The 26,466-nt window shown below is 43.9% G+C and overlaps 1 protein-coding gene across 4 annotated transcripts in view; it reads left to right on the plus strand.

Annotated features, from left to right (window-relative positions):
- The window catches only part of brip1 (BRCA1 interacting helicase 1), an 87,096-nt gene extending 61,033 nt beyond the window's left edge, over positions 1–26,063 (plus strand). For all 4 annotated transcript variants that reach the window (XM_061681635.1, XM_061681636.1, XM_061681638.1 and 1 more), the window contains 7 exons: positions 2,485–2,644; positions 2,895–3,016; positions 13,911–14,023; positions 14,109–14,191; positions 19,292–19,534; positions 25,305–25,388; positions 25,475–26,063. In XM_061681635.1, coding sequence (XP_061537619.1) covers positions 2,485–2,644; positions 2,895–3,016; positions 13,911–14,023; positions 14,109–14,191; positions 19,292–19,534; positions 25,305–25,388; positions 25,475–25,965 — 1,296 coding nt within the window. In that variant the 3' untranslated portion in view covers positions 25,966–26,063. The remainder of the gene's footprint in view (positions 1–2,484; positions 2,645–2,894; positions 3,017–13,910; positions 14,024–14,108; positions 14,192–19,291; positions 19,535–25,304; positions 25,389–25,474) is intronic.
- Positions 26,064–26,466: the final 403 nt, after the last annotated feature.

Below are 26,466 nucleotides of genomic sequence, written 5' to 3' on the forward strand. Positions count from 1 at the left end.
AATGGTACTGTTAAACGTCACATTATTGAAGGAAGGATGAATGGGTAAATGTACCGAGGCATTCTTGACAAAAATCTGCTGCCATCTACGAGAATGATGAAAATGAAATGAGGGTGGACATTTCAGCAGTATAATGATCCAAAACATACTGCCAAGGAAACTCTCAATTGGTTTCAAAGAAAGAGAAAAAAAAAAAAAAAGCTGATAGAATGGGCCAGTCAATCACCTGACTTGAATCCAATTGGAAATCTATGGGAAGAACTGAAACTCAAGTAACATTCAAGATTTGAAGACGGTACTTTCAAAACGTTTCATATCGTTTTGAAAGTACCATATTTTGATTGATTTAATGTGACCCTGATTTGTTTCTCTTTTTTTTCTCCAAAACCTGAGAAGTACTTCACACACCTTTCTTCACAGTGTTAAAATTTTTTGACTTCCTGATTTTGTGGGTTGTATGAGCTTGAAGCCAAAATTATGTAAAAATAAACAAATACTTGGGAATGATCCAACACGTTTTTCACACCTGGATTTGGGGATCCTCTGCCATTCCTCCATTTGCTAAAATTATTTCAGTATTTTTTTTCCTCATTAATGTACAAACAGCACCCCATATTGACAGAAAGAAACTCAATTGTAGAAATGTTTTCAGATTTATTAAAAAAGAAAAACAAGACATATCACACGGCCATAAGTATTCAGACCCGTTGCTGTGACGCTCATATTTAACTCGGGTGCTGTCCATTTCTTCTGATTATCCTTGAGATGGTTCTACACCTTCATTGGAGTCCAGCTGTGTTTGATTATACTGATTGGACTTGCTGAGGAAAGCCACACACCTGTCGATATCAGACCTTCCAGCTCACAGTGCATGTCGGAGCAAATGAGAATCGTGAGGTCAAAGAAACTGCCTGAAGAGCTCAGAGACAGAATTGTGGCAAGGCACAGATCTGGCCAAGGTTACAAAAACAATTTCTGCTGCACTTAAGGTTCCTAAGAGCACAGTGGCCTCCATAATCCTTAAGTGGAAGACGTTTGGGACGATCAGAACCCTTCCTAGAGCTGGCCGTCTGGCCAAAATGAGCAATCGGGGGAGAAGAGCCTTGGTGAGAAAGGTAAAGAAGAACCCAAAGATCACTGTGGCTGAGCTCCAGAGATGCAGTCGGGAGATGTTAGAATCTTCGAGAAAGTCAACTATCACTGCAGCCCTCCACCAGTCGGGGCTTTATGGCAGAGTGGCCCGGCAGAAGCCTCTCCTCAGTGCAAGAAACATGAAAGCCTGCAATGGAGTTTGATAAAAAAAAAACACCTGAAGGACTCCAGGCTGGTGTGAAATACGATTCTCTGGTCTGATGAGACCACGATAGAACTTTTTGGCCTTAATTCTCAGCGGTATGTGTGGAGAAAACCAGGCACTGCTCATCATCTGTCCAATACAGTCCCAACAGTGAAACATGGTGGTGGCAGCATCATGCTGTGGGGGTGTTTTTCAGCTGCAGGGACAGGAAGACTAGTTGCAATCGAAGGAAAGATGAATGCAGCCAAGTACAGGGATCTCCTAAACGAAAACCTTCTCCAGAGTGCTCAGGACCTCAGACTGGACCGCAGGTTCACCTTCCTACAAGACAATGATCCTAAGCTTACAGCTAAAATAATGAAAGAGGGGCCTCAGAACAACTCCGTGAATGTTCTTGAATGGCCCAGCTAGAGCCCTGACTTAATACCAATTGAGCATCTCTGTAGAGACCAGAAAATGGCTGTCCACCAACGTTCACCACCCAACCTGACATAACTGGAGAGAGGTTCTGCAAGGAGGAATGGCAGAGGATCCCCAAATCCAGGTGTGAAAAACTTGTTGCATCATTCCCCAAAAAAACTCATGGCGTTATTACCTCAAAAGAGTACTTCTACTAAATACTGAGCAAAGGGTCTCAGAACTTAATGGCTGTGTGATATTTCAGTTTTTGTTTTTTAATAAATCCGCCAAAAATTCAACAATTCTGTTTTTTTTTTCTGTCAGTATGAGGTGCTGTGTGCACATTAATGAGGAAAACATTAACTTAAATGATTTTAGCAAATGGCTGCAATATAACAGAGTGAAAATGTTAAGGGGGTCTGAATGCTTTCCGTACCCACTGTGTGTGTGTGTGTATACACCGACGGTGTGTGTGTACATATGTACATATATATATAATTTTTTTTTAAGTGTGTGTGCGAATTCTACTTATTCAAAAAATCAAAATCAACAAAAAAAACTCTGTTTGTCATAAAGTAGTCATCACAACCAAGGTTGTGGGTTCGATTCTCAGCGCTTGTGACCATTTCGAAGTGTCCTTTCACAAGATACTGAACCCACAGTTGCTCCTGATGCTGCATCATCAGTTGGTGAATGATAAGACCGTGTTAAAGCGCTTCGAGTACCTTGAGGTAGAAAAGCCCATTTACGCACTACCATTTCCAATGTGATGCTACTGATTGATTCAGATGCTGGATAAGCTGCGGGATCGATGGAACATCACTGGTGTTTGGGAGAAACTTGACAAACAAAAGAAAGTGATAACAGAGCCTCGTGGTGGCGGCAAGGGTGATTTTGATGGACTACTTCAGGCTTACTACAACGCAATTAAATCCTGTGAGAAAAGAGGTGAGATATTATTTGTCTGTACTCATTTTGTTCTCTCAAGGGGGAATTCTACCCACTCTCTGCTGTATACAGTATTTGTGTTGTACACCATACAGACACGTCATGTACCTGTCCGAGTGAAAGGGGCACACAAATAGTGCTGCAACCCTCGAGCTGAAAGGTGGAGTCAGTGATGGCCTCGACAGCCATCAAAGCAAAATGCTTCTTCTTTAAAGTGCAAAATCTTTCTCTCTCGGTTGTGTTGCCATAGATGGTGCCCTCCTGATGGCTGTGTGTCGGGGAAAAGTGAGCGAAGGACTAGACTTCACAGATGACAATGCAAGAGCAGTGATCACTATTGGGATCCCCTTCCCAAATATTAAAGACCTCCAGGTAAGTAGTGGGTGATGAACTATTGCTCTTTGTCTATGATGCATTTAAAAACTCATTCAATGCCAGCTGTTTTCCGAAAAACAATCCCTACAGTGCCGGCCATTTTATAGCATTTTGACGGATTTTTCAAGACACCGAATGTACCAAATAAAAGAATAGATTCCCTTCTTACGCCAGAAAAAAAAAGTTAGATTCTACTCTTATTGTTAAGAGGCTCCATTATATATGATGAACATGCTTCGCACATATGTCCAGATCTCTGTTGTGTCACAATTATAACACGCACATTATTCTGCTGTCTACCACAACACGTACATTGCAAACTCTATACCAGTGATTTGCAACCTTTATGGAGCCAAGGCACATATTTTACAATTGAAAAATGTCATGGCACACCAACAACCAAAATGTCACAAAAAGTTGATACATTATTTACTGTATGAACTTCCTGCCAACTAATAGGAGACCATTTATTTGATCTGTCTGTCACTATGCCTCACTGCCATAAATAGAGGAACAAAGATACATTATTTCTTGTAAATAAATAATTTTATGAGCAATTAAGTAAAATTTTATAATTTCCCACGGCACACCTGAAGAGCGCTCATGGCACACTGTGCCCCGGCACACTGGCTGGGAGTCACTGCTCCATACATATACATTATCTGTTCAAGTGGAAAATGCTTCAACTCCGACTGACAGCAGGCGATGGCAGCCATTTCCTGGTTGTGACGTGGGTGGGACAGAGAAAACTGGTTTGCTCTTGATTCTAAAATGGTGCATCACTGCGCTCTGCTGGTGTTTCTGCCTCATTAACATTGTTTGCAAGTTTGACAATGACAATCCAGTGAGAGTCTCCTACAGCCCTTCCCGTGAAAAAAAATAATCATAAATAAACATTAAAACACGTTCTTGGCACTAAATGATACTCTGATACTAGAATAGAATCATAGAATAGAATCATAACATTGGCGCTTATTTTATAGTTCTGGACTGAAAAAGGATTCGCATGGTCATGAAAAACCTGGAAAAGTTATAGAAGTCCAAAATGCATTTTCCAGGTCCTTGAGAAGTTAAGGGAAAATGAAATTTTCTGTAACGCTATAGAAAAGTCATGAAAATATTGCGTGGATAATATTTAAGGTTGGACATCGAACCGGGACAAACATTCACGGAATCATCCATCCATTTTCTACCGCTTATCCGGGTCGGGTCGCGGGAGCAGTAGCTTTAGCAAGGACGCCCAGACTTCCCGCTCCCCAGCCACTTCATCCAGCTCTTCCGGGGGGATCCCGAGGCATTCACAGGCCAGCCGAGAGACGTAGTCTCTCCAGTTTGTCCTGGGCCGTCCCTGGGGTCTCCTCCCGGTGGGACGTGCCCGGAACACCTCACCAGGGAGGCGTCCGGGAGGCATCCAAATCAGATTGCCCCAGGCACCACATCTGGCTCCTCTCAATGTGGAGGAGCAGCGGCTCTATCTCTAAGGGAGAGCCCGGACACCCTGCGGAGAAAACTCATTTCGGCCGGATCATGTTCTTTCGGTCATGACCCACAGCTCGTGACCATAGGTGATGGTAGGAATGAAGATCGACCGGTAAATTGAGAGCTTCGCCTTTCGGCTTAGCTCCTTCTTTACCACAACGGACCGATACAAAGTCCACATCATTGCAGACGCTGCACCTATCCGCCGCCTGTCTATCTCCCGTTCCATTCTTCCATCAGTCGTGAACAAGACCCCAAGATACTTGAACTCCTCCACTTGGGGCAGGATCTCATCCCCGACTTGGAGAGGGCACGCCACCCTTTTCCGACTGAGGACCATGCTCTCAGATTTGGAGGTGCTGATTCTCATCCCAGCCGCTTCACACTCGCCTGCGAACTGCTCCAGTGAGAGTTGGAGGTCACAGCTTGATGAAGCCAACAGAACTTTTCAAAAAAGCATGATCGTCTTGAGGCTTCTGACAATTTTAGGTGGATCTGCTCAATGTGCACAGTACATTCAAATGGGAAGGAAGATATTTGTTGTCACCACTAGGTGGTGCTATATGTATTGCAAAATATTGTCATACAGATGTGTTCAGGGTGTGACTTTAATGAAACGTGAAGTTTGGGATTGTTTTGGAGCATGTGCAGGGATTTTATTCAGCATTTCCCGTTTTGTGGCAAAGAAAATTTGATTTGCTAAATTTGATGCCCAACCCCTCATGTAGTATGGCAAAATTAAAAGCTTTTGACAACTTTTAATGTCCGATGACTGGAGATGCTACACACCAAGTTTGAAGTCAATTGGATGAAAGCTGTCGTAGAAGTTCGCAAAAGTATGAGAATGAGGGCTGTAAATGTGGAAAAAATGATCCAAAAAGGTCCAAAATTGTATTTTCCAAAAATCAAAGCTCTCTTCCTTTTCATTTTAGGATACAGTGCATCCGAAAAGTATTCACAGCGCTTCACTTTTTTTTTTTTTTTTTTTTTTTTTTACATTTTATGTTACAGCCTCATCTCAAGATGGAATAAATTCATTGTATTCTCAAAATTCTCCAAACAACACCCCATAATGACAATGTGAAAAACTTGTTTTTTTAATTTTCTGCTGGCGACCAGTTCAGGGTGTAGTCCGCCTTTCGCCCGTAGTCAGCTGGGATAGGCTCCAGCGCCCCGCGACCCTAACCAGGATAAGCGGTGTTGAAAATGGAATGGAATCTAAGACATCATATGTACATAAGTATTCACAGCCTTTGCTGTGAATACTTCGTTGATGCACCTTTGGCAGTAATTACACCCTCAACTATTTTTAAATATGATGCCACAAGCTTGGCACACCTTTGTTTGGGCAGTTTTGCCCATTCCTCTTTGCGGCACCTCTCAAGCTCCATCAGGTTGGATGGGGAGTGTCGGTGCACAGCCATTTTCAGATCTCTCCAGAGATGTTCAATCGGATTCAAGTCTGTGCTCTGGCAGGGGCACTTAAGGACATTCACAGAGTTGTCTTGAAGCCACTCCTTCGTTGTCTCAGCTGTGTGCTTAGGGTCGTTATCTTGTTGGAATGTAAACCTTCGCCCCAGTCTGAGGTCCTGACCACTCCGGAGCAGGTTTTCATCCAGGATTTCTCTGTACATTGCTGCATTCATCTTTCCTTCAATCCTGACTAGTCTCCCACTTTCTACCACTGAAAAACATCTCCACAGCATGATGCTGCCACCACCATGCTTCACTGTAGGGATGGTATTGGTCAGGTGATGAGCTGTGCCTGGTTTCCTCCAAACATGACGCATGGCTTTCACGGCAAAGAGTTCAATCTTTTTTTATCATCAGACCAGAGAATTTCTCATGGTCTGAGAATCATTCAGGTGGCTTTGGTAAGTTTAAACAGGCGGCCAGCTGTAGGAAGAGTCCTGGTGGTTTGGAATTTCTTCCATTTACGGATGATGGAGGCCACTGCGCTCATTGGAACCTTTAAAGCAGCAGAAATGTTTCTGTACCCTTCCCCAGATTTGTGCCTCAGGGCAATCCTGTTTCCGAGGGCTCCAGACAATTCCTTTGACTTCATGCTTGGTTTGTGCTCTGACATGCACTGTCACCTTAGGGACCTTAAATAGACGTGTGTCCTTTTCCAAATCATGTCCAATCAACTGAATTTACCACAGGTGGACTCCAATTGTAGGAACCGCTCAAGAATGATCAGTGGAAACATGATGCACCTGAATCCAATTTTGAGCTTCGTGGCAAAGGCTGGGAACACTGTATGTGCACATGATTTCTTAGTTTTTTTATTTTTAATTAATCTGCAAAACTTTCCCCAAAAAGTGTGTAGAATTGTGAGAGGAAAAAAAATATTTATTCAATTTTGGAATGAAGCTATAACGTCACAAAATGTGAAAAAAGTGAAGCGCTTTGAATACATTCCAGATGCATTGTATGGCTTCTGCTGACTTTTCTTTTTGTACGTCTCAAGGTGATACACATGCCTCCCAATTTTTGTAGCCGTAGGTGACACGTAGTGTGAGAACCGTTGATTTTTAAATTTGTAGATGTGACACCCAAAGTTTGAAATCAATTGGAAAAAATCTGTGGGAAGAGTTTGTAAAAATATGACAACTGTAAAAGGGGAAAAAACAGATCAGAATTTGAAAGTAAATAAAAATGGCGGACTTCCTGTTGGGTTTAGGGTATGGCTCCGAGAGACTTTTTAGTAGGTCTTGGTCTGTTACATATGCAATACAGCACTATGGAGGGCACAAGCCAGTGCAAACTGTAGTTCGGTGCCAAGCCCGGATAAATGCAGAGAGTTGCGTCAGGAAGGGCGTCCGGCTTAAAAATTTGGCCAAACAAATATGAGTGTTCAACTAAAGAATTCCATATCGGATCGGTCGTGGCCCGGGTTAACAACATCCGCCACTGGCACCTTAACCTACAAGGCGCCGGTGGAGATTTAGCTCCTGTAGGTCAGAGACAAAGCAGAGGTGGAAAGCGGGTTCTTTGGTAGAAAGAGAAGAGGAAAGCCTAGAGCTGAATGTTGGGACTATGACAGGAAAAACTCGGGAGTTGGTGGACATAATGATTAGGAGAAAGGTTGATTATATTGTGTCCAGGAGAGCAGGTGTCAAGGCAGTTAGGCTAGAATTTAAGTGGCAGGGTTCAAATTATTTTAGTATGGTGGAGATGGGAAGAGGAATCAGAATCATCTTTATTTGCCAAGTATGTCAAAAACACACAAGGAATTTGTCTCCGGGAGTTGGAGCCGCTCTAGTACGACAACAGACAGTCAATTGACACAGAATACTTGTGAGACATAAAGACATAAAAAACGCAGTCACTGAGCAATACAAGGTTACTAGTAATGTGGTAATGCTGGTACAATTTTTAAATTTTTTGTTTGACAATTGTGCAAAAAGATGCAGAGTCCTCTAGCAATTAGAGCAGTTTGAAATGACAAATAGAACCATTTTTTGGGACATACTTCGCAAATAAAGATTATTCTGATTCTTCAATGACTGTGCAAAGGGCGCCGAGACTTCAAGAAATGTATGCAGTTTAAAGTGACTAGTAGTGCGGTAATCTGGGACAATATCGAAATGTTGCAGATGCTACTCAGGCACATGAGTGGCGAGTATTGGTCAACAACAGATATGCAAATAGTGCAGCGTGGTGAGACGACTGCAGTGAGTGCACGAGTAATATATAACTGGCCCCACAGAAATGTGACAACAAACTCAAGACAAAAGATTGGTAGCATGTTGCAAGAGGGAAGAAGCTGTTGGAATGTCTGCTTGTTTTAGTTTGCATTGTTCGATAGCGCCTACCTGAGGGAATGAGCTGGAAGAGGCGGTGACCAGGATGTGGAGGGTCCGAGAGGATTTTGCATGCTCTTGAAAAGTGTCCTTTTCAAATCTGCAGTAGAAGGTGTTCAAGTCGTCGGCTAGTCTTTTATTGTTCTCAGCTTTATGGGTTTGTCGCTTGTAATTGGTTAGCGATTTTAATGCATGCCAGACTGGTTAGAGTCGTTAGCAGTGAACTGTTTTTCTAACTTTACTGCATAGTTTCTTTTTGCAATGGTAATTTCTTTAGCTGGTTTTGAATGTGATTATACAGGGCCCTATCCCCACTTCGATATGCATCCTCTTTAGCCTGGAGAAGTTGCTTAAGTATGGCAGTGAACCACGGTTTGTTGTTATTGAACATGTGAAATTACTTTGTTGGTACACACACCTCTTCACAGAAACTGATATAGGATGTGACAGTGTCCGTATATTCATCCAGGAGATGGAAGAAGTGATGGGTACGTTCGGCATCCAGGTAAGGAACCTCAAGGGACAGATTGTGGTAGACTTTGCAAAAAGGATGGAAATGGCTGTAGTGAACACTTTCTTCCAGAAGAGGCATGAACATAGGTTGATCTACAAGAGCTGAAGTAGAAGCACGCAGGTGGATTACATCTTGTGCAGATGATTTAATCTGAAGGAGGTTACTGACTGACTGTGTAAAATGAGGGGAGGAAGAACCATGTGGTTGAAGGGGAGAAAGGAAGAGTGTTGTGCGACTTTTCGGGAAGCGGTAAGACAGAGACCGCCACACAGCAGTAAGACAGAGACCACCACACAATGAAGTTATGGGAAAGAGTAGTGGAGGCTAGACTCAGGACAGAAGTGAGTATTTGCGAGCAATAATATGGTTTCATGCCTAGAAAGAGTACCACAGATGCATTATTTGCCTTGAGGGTGTTGATGGAGAAGTACAGAGAAGGTCAGAAGGAGCAACTGTAAATTATGTCTTTGTAGATCTAGAGAAACCCTATGATAGAGTACCCAGAGAGGAACTGTGGTACTGCATGCGGAAGTCTGGAGTGGCAGAGAATTATGTTAGAATAGTACAGGACATGTATGAGGGCAGCAGAACAGTGGTGAGGTGTGCTTTAGGTGTGACAAACGTGTTTAAGGTGGAGGTGGGACTGCATCAGGGATCAGCCCTGAGCCCCTTCCTGTTTGCAGTGGTGGTGGATAGGCTGAAGAAGAGGTTAGACTGGAGTCCCCTTGGACCATGATGTTCGCAGATGACATTGTGATCTGCAGTGAAAGCAGGGAGTAGGTGGAGGAACAGTTAGAAAGGTGGAGCAGAGGATTGAAGATTAGCCGAAGTAAGAATAGAGAGAGGGGAGAGGGGTGGAGGAAGAAGAATGAGGCTACAGATTAGATGTTTTGGAGACAAAGTTAGAGAGAGCAGACTTCAATGGTTCGGACACGTCCAGAGGAGATAGTGAGTATACTGACGGGTGATGAGGATGGAGCTGCCAGGCAAGAGAGCGAGAGGAAGACCAAAGAGAAGGTTGATGGATGTCGTGAGGGAAGACATGAGGGCAGTTGGTGTTCGAGAGGAGGATGCAGGAGATAGGCTGACCTGGAAAAGGATGAGACGCTGTGGCGACTCCTAACGGGACAAGCCGAAAGGAAAAGATGATGATTTGACAGGGACAATGCAATCTGACATAGTTACAAGCTTGCAGCTGATATGATCTGAGTTCATAGCTACTGGTAATTCTCAACTCCAGTCCCAGGTTGGGGTCTTCCACAACATAGTAGTACAATTTAAAATATACATCAATACACCAAAAGAAAGATCAGACTCTCTTCTTTTCATCAGAAAAAAAAGTTTATACCGTTCTTTAGTAATCAGCAGTCTACTTTCAGCCAAATCTGTTTCTGGAGGAAACAAAAAACAGCCTTTTTGTGAAAGCAGACACATCGAGCAAAACAATGAATTTGACACCAATATTTTTTTTCTTGAGTGAAAATCTCAAACATCTGAACAACAACAAACAACACTGAGAAAGTATAACTATGTACAGAATTTACTTTAGACAAAAATGCATGAACAAATGGGGCTCCCACACTTGCACTTTCTTCCTCCAAATTCTCCTCCTCTCCCATTTGTTCAATAGTCCAGGTTTTTATTACCTTGCGTATAAAATGTAGCAAAGCTTTATCCACATCTGGATTTTATTCTTCTGTGGCAGTGAATGGGATCTTGTGTGGTTGTCATTCTCCTTGAAGCCAGTCCCTACCTTTGCTCGAAGCACAACCTGTGCAGTTTAGAAATATAACTATTACTATACAAATACTTAAAAATTGCTGTCGTGGGACGTGGAGAAAAAAAAAGTCAATTACCTTCTTGTCTGCACTGCGAACTGGAATGGGAGTCGAATTTTAAAAAATACATACGATTACTGGAGAATATGTTTTATTGATGATTATTTATTGCAAGGGTGAAAAAACAAACACTACTTTTCTTCGACGCAATCCTAAAAGACATTCGACTCACGGGTGTTGAATTCCTGCAAGATGGGCGAGCGGTAAATGCAAAATTCAAATCAGTACTGGCAACAGATGTTACATAGTAACGTGAACTCATGGGACTAAATTATGTTTTTATGTAACAAGGATTGAAGGAGCGTGTTTCACTCACTAAATGTAGCTAACGCGAGCTCTAAACGAGTTACCTTAGTCTTCGTCGGCTGAAGCTCGGGATGAAGCTCGGCTGGCTATCCAAAAGGGAGTTCACGATCTGACGATTCCGAATCCCATTTATTAAAATCCTGGTCGGCAGCGGCCGAGAGCATCTCGCCATATGTATGGGCCGGCATTTTGGGCGATAGCTTTGCAACAAAGCGATTGGCTCGGAGCGTCATGCTTTATTCCCCCGCATGATGTTAGGCAGGGGTGTCAAACTCAAATTCACGGTGGGCCAAAATTTAAAATTGGGAAAACGTCGCGGGCCGAACTCAATATTTAATGAAAAATCGCTGCGATATGCATGTTTCCCTTCTCTGCAGAAATGTAGCGTTAAAGTTCATCATATGACAACAAACTTAAATTTTGCTTAAACACTGAATCTGGAATGAACAAACTTTAAGATTATTAACACAAGAAATCAAATTTGCGATAAAATACATCAGTGGTATTTGTTTGCTGTTTTGTATTTCAATAATTCTTCTGTCTCTCCATCTTCTATTTATCTATCTCCAACTACATGTCTTTTTGATGTAAATCTTTTTTCAAAGGCCAACAACAAAACAACCCCAACAAATACGAATGTCCTTCAATAAAAACACGAACTTCAAACTATTAACAGTCCCTGCCTAGGAGTTGATAAAGGGCATTAAAAAAAACATTATTCAATTATGTTGAATATACGACAAAGAGGTTCTGTCTTTTACTTTAGTGAAAAGACAGTCTGCCTGTTTTGGAAGTTAACCGTTTTCCGTCTTTCGCTTGGCCATTTTTGGGAAGGAGAAGTGTAAATTTGCTCGAGGAGACTGGTAGCATAGTTACTAACGATTGCAACAGAAAGGGAAGGGGCGCTCGCGGGTCTAGACTGATGAGCCAACACACCAGCAAAGCATTCCGGGATTTGTAATATGAGTGGTGCCTGTGCTATATAGTGGCGGGCCAGCTCTAATACACATTTGATACGGTCTTGCGGGCCAAATATAATTACATTGTGGGCCAAATTTGGTCCCCGGGCCTGAGTTTGAGACATATGATCTAAGGTGTCATTCCTGTCAGTCGCAGGAATATTTTTCTTGTCTTGGCGCAATACATTTCGAGTACTGAAAGTTTTTTTTTTTTTTTTTTTTTTTTTTTTTTTTTTAATATAAATTTATTTTGTCTTTTCTCTTTTTTGCCAATATGTTTGCACGATACATTGTCTTCTCATTGCAGTTATCCAGAGGCTTGACGGTCACACATAAACTGCACAAGACCCTCCCCCTCCCATCCCCATTAAAAAAAAAACCCGCCATTGACGTCTTTTGACGGCATTGGCAGGGAATAGATGGATTCTTAATGACGTCTATGGATGGCATTGGCAGGGAATGAGCTAATGAGTCATACCGATGTCAGTTCTTTTCAGTAACAAATGAGGCTCTCACCAATGTCAGGGACACCAGATGCCCCAAACTGCTAGAGGCAGACACATCTACCTCAAAATCCACCTCCCACCCACCACCTCCAAAGTCCAGTTTAAAATAGTTTTTTAAATGTGCTTTGTTGACAGCCATGCCTAATAATAGAAAAATATATTTTGCAGGATGAACGGGTTACTCTAGAGGACAAGGCCAAAAGAAGCGGGTGATCTCTTGACATTTTAAGTAATCCCTTCTAGCTTGTGGTTTCTTTGCACATTGTGAGATTTGCTTCGAGCCAGAATTGGCTTTTTCACATATGTTACCTGTCATGTTAGATTGGAAGATGACAGTGTACAGCCCAGGTTTGTTAGCAGGCAGAATGCTAAAATGGGTCAGGATTGGATTTGGATGACATAATCCCTTTGGGCTTCTGGCCTTTTGTGCAGGAGCTGCAGGTTTAGAAGTTGCTTTTTTTCCATTGCTCAGCTGTCGTATGCGGTACATGGCAAACGCAAGCATTTAGCAGGACTTCTTATGACATTTATTGGATTGTTCAAGAGAATCACTTTGTGTTGACAATGCATGTGATTTTGTGTTTTTCCACAAGGCCAGGTCTATACAATGTGCTGCTTTCTGTACTTCAGCTCTGCTTGATCTTCGTCTTAACTTTTTTGGCAACAATTTGAATTTGGTCGAACTTTGTTTGAACAAAGGCGAGCCATGCTAGATTGACTTTGTGTCATGCACATGAAGGAACATGCTGTACCTGTCACATCTCTTTGGTGGCTCTGGGCGGACAAATAATACCTGTCAAAAGTAGTTATAGCGTTGTTCAGTTACCTGCCCTTCATGGCTAGCCCTCAGACGGCAGATGAACTTTTCACTTGTCCATTTCAAAATGTTGACGCTAACAGCCAGCATTGACAAATTCCAGTGGATGGAAGAATTCCTGTTATTTTGGGGGAGGAAGGCCTCATGCTACAGAGATTTCCTTCTCTTCCACCACTCAGTTTGTCATGGCATCTGTCTCAAACAGTGTCTGTGAGATAAGGTTAAACTCTCCATCGTATTTGTTCAGGTACGTGTTAAGGTTGAACTTACTTTCAAAATAAATCGAAGAGTAGCAGGCCTTTGTTGTTAACATATCTGCATAAATTATACATGTGCCCATTTATGAAATAAATTTGGGGGGGGGGGGGGCTCAACATAATACTCAGAGGGCTAAGATTATATTTTTGACTTCCAATAGACAGATTAAATATTTATAAATGTATTGTAAAATATAAATAATCAGTGTTTTACTGGATTTTGACTGAGAAGGTATGTGCCATTATCTTGATCTTAAATTATTTCCCTGGTACTGTATGTTCTTTTGAGTAATTTTAGTAAGCTATTATTTTTGTTTTTGTTTTTCAATGCTTTTAATCATGTAAAGCACATTGACTTACCTTCTGTATGAAATTGTTCCAATGTTTAGAAAACAACGTTGTGTTGCAGGTTGAACTCAAGATGAAGTATAATGATCAGCACTCAAAGAGCAGAGGTCTTCTCCCTGGCCATCGCTGGTATGAGATTCAGGCTTACCGCGCTCTAAACCAGGCCCTGGGAAGGTAAATATGGTATTGTCATTTAAATCCCAAAAAAGCTCATTTAATGTACAGCATGTTTTACCTGTGCCCTTTTCATGACTTTCAGGTGTATTCGTCACCGAAATGACTGGGGTGCCCTAATTCTAGTGGATGACCGTTATAGGAGTAATCCAAACAAGTACATCAAAGGTAAAATGGTAAATTTACAGCATCTTCATCGAGTTTAACCCAGATCCTGTGTCAGCTTTCACAACCCACCAACAATTTTAACTGGTTGGTTTCGACCGTGTCTTAAATTATCTTTCAATTAAACTAAAAACAATGGTCTATAATTTCTCATCTCGTTTACCTTGTTAGGTGTCATTAGCTATTGAAATGTTTATTTTAATGTATTCAATGCGATGTATTAGTATATCCCTTGATTTAAAATGTAACAAAAAAATTACAAAAGGAACCTCAAGAGAGTCAATAAAATAAAGAAAAGGTTATGTTACCTAATACTGAGCGTTATTAGAAAAATTTTCTATTTTTGCCATTTTGTGACCGTAACATCAGTGGTGTTATGGTGTTCAGTAATAGAACTTAACAACAAAAAATCAAAAAAGCAGAACAAGTAATAACACAAAATATAGATTTTCAAGGTCGTACAAACAAACAAAAAAACTATCAAGCAAATCAAACCAGTCTGTTTGTACAAGACCATGTATCTGTCTGCTTGTAATGAGACGCATGTGTGGCAAATAAATCTTTTATTCGATATATTTCTTGCAATGGAAGCACGACACATTTGTCTTTTCCTCCCGACTGCTTGGGCAGACCTGACACCTCTTTGTTCTACAATCAGTTGGTTCGAGTGGAGTTGCGGCTGTGGCTGTTCTGGTTTGGTGTTGAGGAGGCTGCTGCCATGGATGATGTGTACAGAGTGCTAACTGAGCTCTGCAGCGTCTGAGTCACACGGCACCGTTCTCACGTTCAATGTGTGGCTTGACAAGGGAATATCCTAGCTCCTCAATAAATAATTTCTACTAATATGTTTATTGTTGGTGGCGTTCCACGCTTGGTGGATGTGGGTCCACAACACAAATGCATTATTTGCAGACACATCAAGCATCTCCTGATCATTCACTGGGAAATGTTGGTGGCAGTTATCTTACAGAATCTAGGTTGTCCACTCCTCCTTTTTTTTGTTATAGTTGAGGGTAATTGTGGGCTTTTTGTCACTTCCTGATGACACAGCTACATCTGTGTAAAGACCAGACATAAGTAACACACTTTGTTTGTCATTTTGTTGTTGTAGTGTTGGACTATGTGACAGTACAGTGGTGGTTGTAAACACAAACTTTCAGGAAAGTGGGCCTATACCCGCAAGATTTTAGCAGGCAGCTCAGGTTTATTTTTTTCACTGTGCCCTTCTTCTTCTTTTCCTTTCTGCTTGTCCCGTTAGGGGTCGCCACAGCGCGTCATTCTTTTCCATGTAAGCCTATCTCCTGCATCCTCCTCTCCAACACCAACTGCCCTCTGGTCTTCCCTCACGACATCCATCAACCTTCTCTTTGGTCTTCCTCTCGCTCTCTTTCTTGCCTGGCAGCTCCATCCTCATCATCCTTCTACCAATATACTCACTATTTCTCCTCTGGACGTCTCCAAACCACCGAAGTCTGCTCTCTCTAACTTTGTCTCCAAAACATCGAACCTCGGCTGTCCCACTGATGAGCTCATTTCTAATTTTAGCCAACCCGGTCACTCCGAGAGCGAACCTCAACATCTTCATTTCCGCCACCTCCAGCTCTGCTTCCTGATGTCTCTTCAGTGCCACTGTCTCTAATCCGTACATCATGGCTGGCCTCACCACTGTTTTATAGACTTTGCCCTTCATCCTCGCAGAGACTCTTCTGTCACATAACACACCTGACACCTTCCTCCAACCGTTCCAATCTGCTTCGGACCCGTTTCTTCACTTCCTGACCACACTCACCATTGCTCTGGACTGTCGACCCCAAGTGTTTAAAGTCCTCCACCCTTGCTATCTCTTCTCCCTGTAGCCTCACTCTTCCCCCACCACCCCTCTCATTCATGCAAATATATTCTCAGGGAAGGGGCTCAGGGCCGATCCCTGATGCAGTCCCACGTCCACCTTAAATTCGTCTGTCACACCTATAGCACACCTCACCGCTGTTCTGCTGCCCTCGTACATGTCCTGTATTATTCTAACATAATTCTCGACCACGCCAGACCTCCGCATGCAGTACCACAGTTCCTTTCTGGGTACTCTGTCATAGGCTTTCTCCTGATCTACAAAGACACAATGGAGCTCCTTCTGACCTTCTCTGTACTTTTCCATCAACATCCTCAAGGCAAATAATGAATCTGTGGTACTCTTTCTTGGCATGAAACCATACTGTTGCTCGCAAATACTCAATTCTGTCCTGAGTTTCGCCTCCACTACTCTTTCCCATCACTTCATTGTGTGGCTCATCAACTTTATTCCTCTATAGTTCCCACAGCTCTGCACATCACCCTTGTTCTTAAAAATGGGCACCAGCACACTTTTCCTCCATTCCTCAGGCATCTTCTCACACGCTAGAGTTGAACAAAACTCCATAACCAATTCTCCTAGATGCTTCCATACCTCCACAGGAATGTCATCAGGACCAACTCCCTTTCCATTTTTGATCCTCTTTAATGCCTTTCTAACTTCCCCCTGACTAATCATTGCCACTTCCTGGTCCACCACACTTGCCTCTTCTACTCTCCCTTTGCTCTCATTTTCCTCATTCATCAACTCCTCGAAGTATTCTTTCCATCTAGCTAGCACACTGCTGGCACCAGTCAACATATTTCCATCTCTATCCTTAATCACCCTAACCTGTTGCACATCCTTCCCATCTCTATCCCTCTGTCTGCCCAGCCTGTATAGATCCTTTTACTCCTTCTGTAGTGTCCAACCTGCCATACCTGTCATCATATGCCTCTTGTTTGGCCTTTGCCACCTCTCCCTTTGCCCTGTGTCGCATCTCAATGTATTCCTTTTGCCTCTCCTCGGTCTTCTCAGTGTCCCACTTCTTCTTAGCTAACCTTTTTCCTTGTATGGTTTCCTGTAGTGTGAGGTTCCACCACCGAGTCTCCTTCTCACCTTTTCTGCCAGAAGATACACCAAGTACTCTCCTGCCTGCCTCTCTGTTCACCTTGGCTGCAGTGGTCCAGTCTTCTGGAAGCTCCTCCCGTCCACCGAGAGCCTGTCTCACCTCTTCTCGAAAAGATTCACAACACTCATCCTGTCTCAGCTTCCACCACATGGTTCTCCTCTCTGACTTTGTCTTCCTAATCTTCCTCCCCACCACCAGAGTCATCTTACACACCACCATCCTATGCTGTCTAGCCACACTCTCCCCTACCACTACCTTACAGTCGGTAACCTACTTCAGATTACATCGTCTGCACAAGATGTAATCCACCTGCGTGCTTCTACCTCCGCTCTTGTAGGTCACCCTATGTTCGTGCCTCTTCTGGAAAAAAGTGTTCACTGCAGCCATTTGCATCCTTGTTGCAAAGTCTACCACCATGTGTCCCTCCAAGTTTCTTTCCTGGTTGCCGTACATACCCATCACCCCTATTACCTTCACCAACATGTCCATTACAATCTGCACCAATTATGACTCTCTCTCTGTCTGGGATGCTCAGAACTACTTCGTCTAGCTCCTTCCAGAATTTCTCTTTCACCTCTAGGTCGCAGCCTACCTGTGGGGCATAGCCACTAATCACATTACACATAACACCCTCAATTTCAAGTTTCAGCCTCATCACTCGATCTGATACTCTTTTCACCTCCAAGACATTCTTAGCCAAATCTTCTGTTAAAATAACCCCAACTCCATTTCTCTTCCCATCTACACCATGGTAAAATAATTTAAACCGTGCCCCTAAACTTCTCGCCTTACTGCCTTTCCACCTGGTCTCCTGGACTCACAATATATCAACCTTTCTCCTTATCATCATGTCAACCAACTCCCAAGATTTTCCTGTCAAAGTCCCAACATTCAAAGTCCCCACATTCAGTTCTAGGCTCTGTGCTTTCCTCTTCTCTTTCTGCCGAAGAACCCGCTTTCCACCTCTTATTCTTCTCTGACTTCGACCCACAGTAGCTGAATTTCCAACGGCGCCCTGCAGGTTGACGGCGCCGGTGGCAGACGTTGTAAACCCGGGCCGCGACCGATCCGGTATGAAATTCTTTGGATGAACGCTCATATTTGTTTGGCAAAGTTTTAAGCCGGATGCCCTTCCTGACGTAACCCTCTGCATTTATCCGGGCTTGGGACCGGCCTACAGTTTGCACTGACTTGTACCCCCCATAGGGCTGCATGGTAAATTTCATTCTGAGAAGCTCTTGTCCAAGGTCAAACCTGGTGAGAAAAAATTGTTACAGGTGATATTGTGACCCTGCAGTGCAGTCGTCATATTCAGACGGTTACATTTTCCTTGTTTTTTCCTCTGGGATGCCACTTGTGTAATTTGTAGATTTAAAGGCTGCCCAAATTGTTTATGCCGCACTTCCCTGGTTTACTGGTCATGTATTGCTAGAAGGAGTATTTTCCTCGGAAAGGGACAAAACGTTCGTCCACTATCACAAAACACTTCTTGATATCACTTATTCTCACCACAGCAAACCTTGATTCCAGCTGCCCTGCCATGAGGTACATACCTACAGGTACTACATCATGAGGTACTGAGCTCCAACAGATCTTACCTTTATTAGACTTGAATCTTTAAGCAGGAGCAGCTACACCACCAGTGACCTCCTCATCAGATGCCTGACTCTTCTGGATTGTACTCTACATCGCTATACTGCTGTGTGTCCTCTCCCTCATTTTCACCAAAAATAATATCCCTAAATCTCACATGATTGTGGGTGGAGCTGGCTGTCAGTGTGTTGGTTGACAGTGCACTTGTGATATAAGTTTTGGCTGTTATAATTGCTTTGTCACCTTTTTTTTCGCCCAATGGGGTCGGCAGCAACCCTAACCAGAGAAGGACCATCATTTACAACCACAGCATTTTATAAATTTGTGATTTTTTCTTTTTTTTCTTTTAAAAAAGAGGTTCCTGACAAAGTAAAAAATAAATAATGCAACATATTTTATGTGGTTCTGTTACGTGTCTTAAAAAAAAAAAAAAATGGTTCGGTGCCAACCCGGCCACAAGTTGGGTCATCAAACTACACTGTGTCAAATTTACTTCAATTTGATGAAAGTTTTTCAAGTTATTTTTCTGATGTGGCTTTCTTGATCTTAGATCTGTCCAAATGGGTTCGCCAACTTGTACAGCATCATGACACCTTCACCAGCGCCATGCAGTCCATTGTAGCATTCTCTCAGACCCTACAGAAGTGTCACCTTCTGACAAAAAGCCAGAACTCAACCGTCTCCTTTCCAAGCAGCGTATCTGTAACTAAGGCGTTGCAGGATTTACCCAAACCAGTGGATTTTTATCTTTCATCCCACACACCAGTGAAAGCTGAACATCATGAATTACAAGGTAAGTGAAATTTAAGCATCGTTGTTAGTTCCAGGTTTCAAGATCAAAAGCACAATTTTGTTTGCAAAAACATGTTTAATGTATCTGTGATTGGCTGGCGACCAGTTCAGGGCTTACCCCGCCTCCCGCCCAGAGTCAGCTGAGCTAGATTCCAGCACGGCCGCGACCCTAGTGAGGATACGCAGTATGGAAAATGGATGTATACTGTGTCTTTATTGCTAAATGCACAATTAACCTCAATTCAACCTCCACCGAAAGAGTATTATAAAAGATATTGTTCCAAAGGAGCTATCTATTTGGTGATCTCAGCTTGCATACACAGGGGAATGGCCCATTATACATGGATGGTGATGCAGTGAGAAGGATCGAGAGAAGAGGGAAGGGAAGCATGGTGCATCATAGAAGATCCCCAGCAGTCTAGTCAGACTAAGGCGGCATAACTAAAAGATGAGCTCGGACAAGCCTGAGTCATCACTGACTGTAAGCTTTATCAAAAAGGAAAGTTTTAAAGACCCCCTAAAGACATTTTCAGGATTTGTTTCTAAATACATATGTTAATAAATACGTTTGAAGATAAGTGCTGAAAGCGTGCAAAGACTGAGAACAATTTATACTGAATTGTTCACCATCTCAGGTGTACATTTTTGGGGGGCGGAGCTAAAATGGGGCCCAGGTAAAAAAAAAAAAAGAACCCTAGAGTGTCACCTGAAGACTTACACAAATCACTGGCACATGCCAGCATCTCTGTTGACAAGTCTACCATACATAAAACATTAAACAAGAATTGGTTCAACTGTGAAGCAAGGTAGGGCTGGGTGATAAGTCAATATCAAAATGTATCGCGATAGACCCGTGATCAATATCAATAGAAAATACGTCCATACATCCATTTTCGTCCGCTTATCCAAGGTCGGCTCGTGGGGACAGTAGCTTTAGCCCAGATTTCACTCTCCCCGGCCACTTCCTCCAGCTCCTCTGAGGGGATCCCGAGGCCTTCCCAGGCCAGCCGAGTGATGTAGTCTCTCCAGCGTGTCCTGTGTCGTCCCCGGGGTCTCCTCCTGATGTGACGTGCCCGGAAAACCTCACCAGGGAGGCGTCCAGCAGGCATCCTAATCAGATGCCTGAGCCACCTCATATGGCTCCTTTCAATGTGGAGGAGCAGCAGCTCTACTCTGAGCCCCCTCCGAATGACAGAGCTTCTCACCCTGTCTCTAAGGGAGAGGACCGACTGAGACCATGGTCTCAGATTTGGAGGTGCTGATTCTCATCCCAGCCGCTTCACACTCTGCTGCGAACTGCTCCAGTGACAGCTGGAGATCACGGCTTGATCAAGCCAACAGAACCACATTGTCTGCAAAAACCAGAGATTAAATACTGAGGCCACCAAACCGGACCCCCTCAACGACTCGGCTGCACCTAGAAATTCTGTCCATAAAAGTTATGAACAGAATCTGTGACAAAGGGTAGCCTTGGCAGAGTCGAACCCTCACCGGAGTCCGACTTACTGCCAACATTGCAGAAAAACTCTGACACTAATCATACAGGGGCCGAACAACCCGTATCAGAGTGTTTGGTACTCCATACTCACGAAGCACCTCCCACAGGACTCCCCGAGGGACACAGTCAAACGCCTTCTCCAAGTCCACAAAACACATGTAGACTCATTGGGCAAACTCCCATGCACCCTCGAGGACCCTGCCGAGGATTTAAAGCTGGTCCACTGTTGCACGGCCAGGACGAAAACCACACTGCTCCTCCTGACTCTGAGATTCGACTTCCCGACGGACCCTCCTCTCCGGCACCCCTGAATAGACCTTACCAGGGAGGCTGAGGAGTGTGATCCCCCTTTAAAAAGGGGGGCTACCACCCCAATCCAGTGGCACTGTCCCTGATGTCCACGCAATATTGCAGCGGTGCGTCAACCACTTCAGCCCCACAACATCCAGAGCCTTTAGGAAGTCCGGGCGAATCTCATCCACCCCGGGGGCGTTGCCACCAAGGAGCTTTTTAACCACCTCAGTGAGCTCAACCTCGGTAGAGAGATAGGAGAGCCCGCCTAAGAGACCCCAGACTATGCTTCCTCATGGGAAGGCGTGTCGGTAGAATTGAGGAGTATTCTCCCCGAGTTGAGGTCAGCAGTGCCCCATCCTCACTATACACAGTGTTGATGGTGCACTGCTTCCCCTTCCTAAGACGGCAGATGGTGTACCAAAATTTCCTCAAAGCCATCCGGAAGTCGTTCTCCATGGCCACACCGAACTCCTCCCATGCCCGAATTTTGCCTCAGCGACCACCAAAGCTGCAACGCTTGTCCTGCTGGTACCCATCAGCTGCCACAGGGGTCCCACAGGCCAAAAAGCCCTGATAGGACTCCTTCTTCATCTTGACGGCATCCCTCACCGCTGTTGTCCACCAATAGGTTCGAGGATTGCAACCACGACAGGCACCGACTACCTTACGGCCACAGCTTCGGTCGGCCGCTTCGGCAATGGAGGCGAGGAACATGGTCCACTCGGACTCAATGTTTCCCGCCTCCCCTGAGACATGGGTGAAGTTCTGCCGGAGATGGGAGTTGAAACTCCTTCTGACAGGGGATTCTGCCAGACGTTCCCAGAAGACCCTCACAATACGTTTGGGCCTGCCAGGTGGAGATCAGTTGACAGCTCTGCCCCTCTCTTCACCCGAGCATCCAAGACGTGGCTGCAAGTCCGATGACACGACCACAAAGTCGATCATCGAACTGTGACCTAGGGTATCCTGGTGCACGTGTGGACACATGGTGTTCGTTATGGACAATCCGTGGTGAGCACAGAAGTCCAATAACAACACATCACTAAGGTTCTGATGGTGGCGTTCTTCCCAATCACGCCCTTCCAGGTTTCACTGTCATTGCCCGAGTGCGCATTGAAGTCCCCCAGCAGAATGTGGAGTCCCCAGTGGGAGCGCTCTCCAGCACCCCATCCAAAGACTCCAAAAAAGGTGGGTATTCTGAACTGCTGTTTGGCCCATAGACGCAAACAATAGTCAGAACCCGTCCCCCCACACGAAGGCGGAGTAAGGCTACCCTCTTGTCCACAGGGGTGAACCCCAATGTACAGGCGCCGAGCCAGGGGGCTATAAGTATACCCGCACCTTCTCTGCACCTCTCACTGTGGGCAACTCCAGAGTGTAAGAGAGTCCAACCCCTATCAAGAGGACTGGTACCAGATCCCAAGCCGTGTGTGGAGGCGAGCCCAACTATATCTAGTCAGAACTTTTCAACCTCACACACCAACTCGGGTTCCTTCCCTGCCAGCGAGGTGACGTTCCACGTCCCTAGAGCCAGCTTCTGTAGCCGGGGATCGGATCGCCAAGGTCCCCGCCTTTGGCCACTGCCCAGCTCACACTGCACCCGACCCCTATGGCCCCTCCCACAGGTGGTGAGCCCATGGAAAGGGGGACCCACGTTACCCTTTCAGGCTGTGCCCGGCCGGGCCCCATGGGTGCACCAGGCGCTCGCCTTCGAGTCCAACCTCCAGGCCTGGCTCCAGGGGAGGGCCCCGGTGACCCGCATCTGGGCAAGGGAAACCTACACTAATTTTTTTAATTCATCATAGGGGTTTTTGGAGCCGTGCTTTGTCTGGTCCCTCACCAAGGACCTGTTTTCCATGGGTGACACTACCAGGGGGGTGAAGCCCCAGACAACTTCGCTCCTAGGATCATTGGGACACACAAATTCCTCCACCACAATAACATGATGGCTCAATATATATATGTGTGTATATGTATATGTATATATATATATATATATATATATATTCTCCGTTTTGAACTCAAAATAGTCCATTTATATGAATCGTATCGATCTGCTGAGTTTTTCCTGGGGTGAGGCTCACCGTCGCTGTCATCATAGGCTGTTTCGTATCAGCCGGCCGCCGCCCGGCTGATCATTGTCCCTAAATGGCCTCCATTTGGGGAAGGTCATCATCGTTACCATAAAGGCAACGGCTCACTACTCTTGTTTACATTTAGACGAACAAAACAGTGGTTAAAGCAAAGGGATTCCCAACCAAGATTGCCAGATTAACATAGAATTTTGAAAGTACCATATTTTGATTGATTGAATGTGTTTTCTACAAAAACTGAGAAGTAAATGGGGATTTCGTCACAGTTTTCAAATTTTTTGAATTCCCGATTTTGTGGGTTTTATGAGCTGGAAGCCCAAATTATGTAAAAATAAACAAATAAATACTTGAAATTGTTTAAATTGTGATCCTTGAATCTATACTCGGATGAAAGTCTAACTTTTTGAACGGAATTATGGGAAAAAATAAACTTCCATGATATTAAAATTTTTTTTGAAAAGGGGCTGTACTGCTGAACTTTTTTTCCACTGTCCTGCATTAATATTAATGTGTTTTCTGAAGTCGATTATGTTTGACATTACAAGCAGTCGTACAAATATCGACAAGCCTTTCATCATCACATTGTGAGGTGACGTGTTTGGACTATACTTTGGTGAGCACCTATTGTTTGGGGTCATCACAAAGTTAAATTGTTAGCTCAGTTCCGATTGGTGATTGCAGAGTAAATGCAGACAGTGTTTCGCACACAGCCATGGTTGGGGGCCATGAGATCAGTTGACTGGTTCATTACTCATTACTGGAAGGCCTTTTGCGTGCCTGAGTGGTGCTGGAACAGATGTTGGACTGTTGCTTTTAATTAAATCTCCTTGATCTTTGTTTGAGTGATATCAAGTGTAAGACCATGGTTTGCAGAGGACCAATTTGGCCATGTTAATTTTTCTTTTTAAACAATGAAAGCAATAGATATGATTCCTTTCATTGTTCAGAGAAAAAGAACACGGCCAGATTGGTCCTGTGCAAACCAGGGTAATTTTATTTTGAGATTTGAATATACTGTGGACAGTAATCCCTCGCTATATCGCGGTTCACTTATTGTGGATTCAGTGGATCCGTATATGATCAGTACAGTGCACTTAGCATTGCTGGCTATTTGACTGTAATTTGGCAGCAATGACTCACATAAGGACAAATAGGCTCTTTTACTTTGCAGAAAAAGAAAGCTAACTGGGCAATTTCAACTCACACATTTGGTAAATTACCAAATTTCTTCCTAATGGAGTGAACATGACTGGCATGCCAGTGGCTAACACAAAAGCCACAGTGAGAGTTTCTTGAAGTAAATTCGCAAATACCAACGTGGCCCCAGCGTACAGTATAGCTAATGCACACACTCCTTGCAATATGGCACAATATGTAAATCTTTGGACCAACAGTATGGATCAAATGCAGGAAAAGAGCAATATTTAGCTTGACTTTTCTACAAGTCGTTGTTATAAGAGAGCACCGAAAGTAATTCGCAAGCACCATGATGCGTTGCGCTGCCTACAACGCTGAGACAGTAACTGTGCTAGCAAATCGCCAGTCTTTCGCGTTCACTTTCATGTCACTCAAGCAGAGCACGCATGCCTTTTTAAAGCATATGATTGTGTGAATGGCGACCTGAAGTGGACAAATAAATGAATGCACCTCTCTAAAGTATCAAATATTGACATTGAATTTCACATATGAAACATTCGCTAGTCGCTACTTCGTGGATTTTGTCTGTTGTGGGGAGGTTGTGGAACGGTTACCCCCACCATAAACGAGGGATTACTGTATTTACTTCACTACTCTGTGTCTTTATCACAGCTACAAGTGTGTTGTATGAAAATATAGCAACATTATTGTGTTTCGTAAAAATACAACATTTGGTTTCCTTGATCTAGATTGGCAGAGGATGACACATATTCCACATTCAGAGCCATCTTTCCATCCACCAGCCAACAGTCGGAACCTCATTTTGACCTCAGGTAAATGTTTAAAAATGTTTAAAAGAACCAGTGTTTGAAAGAAAAAAACATGGGGCGAAAACATGGGTTCTTTTCTCTCTTTGTAGAGAAACAACCAATCCTCTCGCTGCAAAATAAGAACAAGAACTCGGTCTTTGAATCATCAGCTGCAACGGGATCCAGTGAATTCAAAAGGGGGGGATACATTCCACATTTGGAGCCTTCAACAACACGAAGAACCCATTCGAACACAGATTGTGAATTGCCTCCAACCGACAATCGAAATGAAAAAGAAGAGGACCAGACTGTCTTTTATACCCCTGAACTTTTTAATGCTAAAGCCGGTGCCTGTGAAGGAACTGCGAAAACGTCACCATCCCTGGTCATTTTGGGAACAGAGAGTCAAGCCCTCCACCCACAGAATAATTTGGGATCTGAGCTCGCCCCAGACTCTGAAAAGAGGATGGTTTCATTCAACACGGAGAATATACAGTTATCAGGCAGAGTAGAGACAAAGGTGGGAGCAGAGCAGGTGAGAAACAAGATCCGGCTCTCAAGATCCAGACAGAGAGCTCACCTATCGCCAACAGATACCTAATATCCACGATAAATGCAGCTGAAAATGCATATTTCCCCTCATTATTCTTTAAAAAATGTTTTTTTTCAAACCACAATAAAGTAAACCTTTAACATTCATCAATGTCTTTTTATGACTTTCTTGTTTCTTATCAGCATCCAGCCAGTTCACAGCAGTCAACCTCTATCTAGTCGCGGTTTCATCTTCAAATTTTGTAATAACACAATTGCTTTCAGCTTTCAGCCTCTACGGCGCGGGTGTCAAACTCAAGGCCCAGGGGCAAGATCCGTCATCATGTCCGTCATGTGGCCTGCGAATGCAAATCATGTGTGGACTGCTTGCTAAAATACCATCCATCCATCTATTTTCCATGCCGCTTATCCTCACTGGGGTCGTGGGCGTGCTGGACCCTATCCCAGCTAGCTCTGGACGAAGGGCGGGGTACACCCTGAACTGGTCGCCAGCCAATCGCAGGGCACATACAAACAAACAACCATTCACAGTCACACCTACGGGCAATTC

This window comes from Phycodurus eques, chromosome 7, assembly GCF_024500275.1.
Source record: "Phycodurus eques isolate BA_2022a chromosome 7, UOR_Pequ_1.1, whole genome shotgun sequence".
Lineage (NCBI taxonomy): Eukaryota > Metazoa > Chordata > Actinopteri > Syngnathiformes > Syngnathidae > Phycodurus > Phycodurus eques.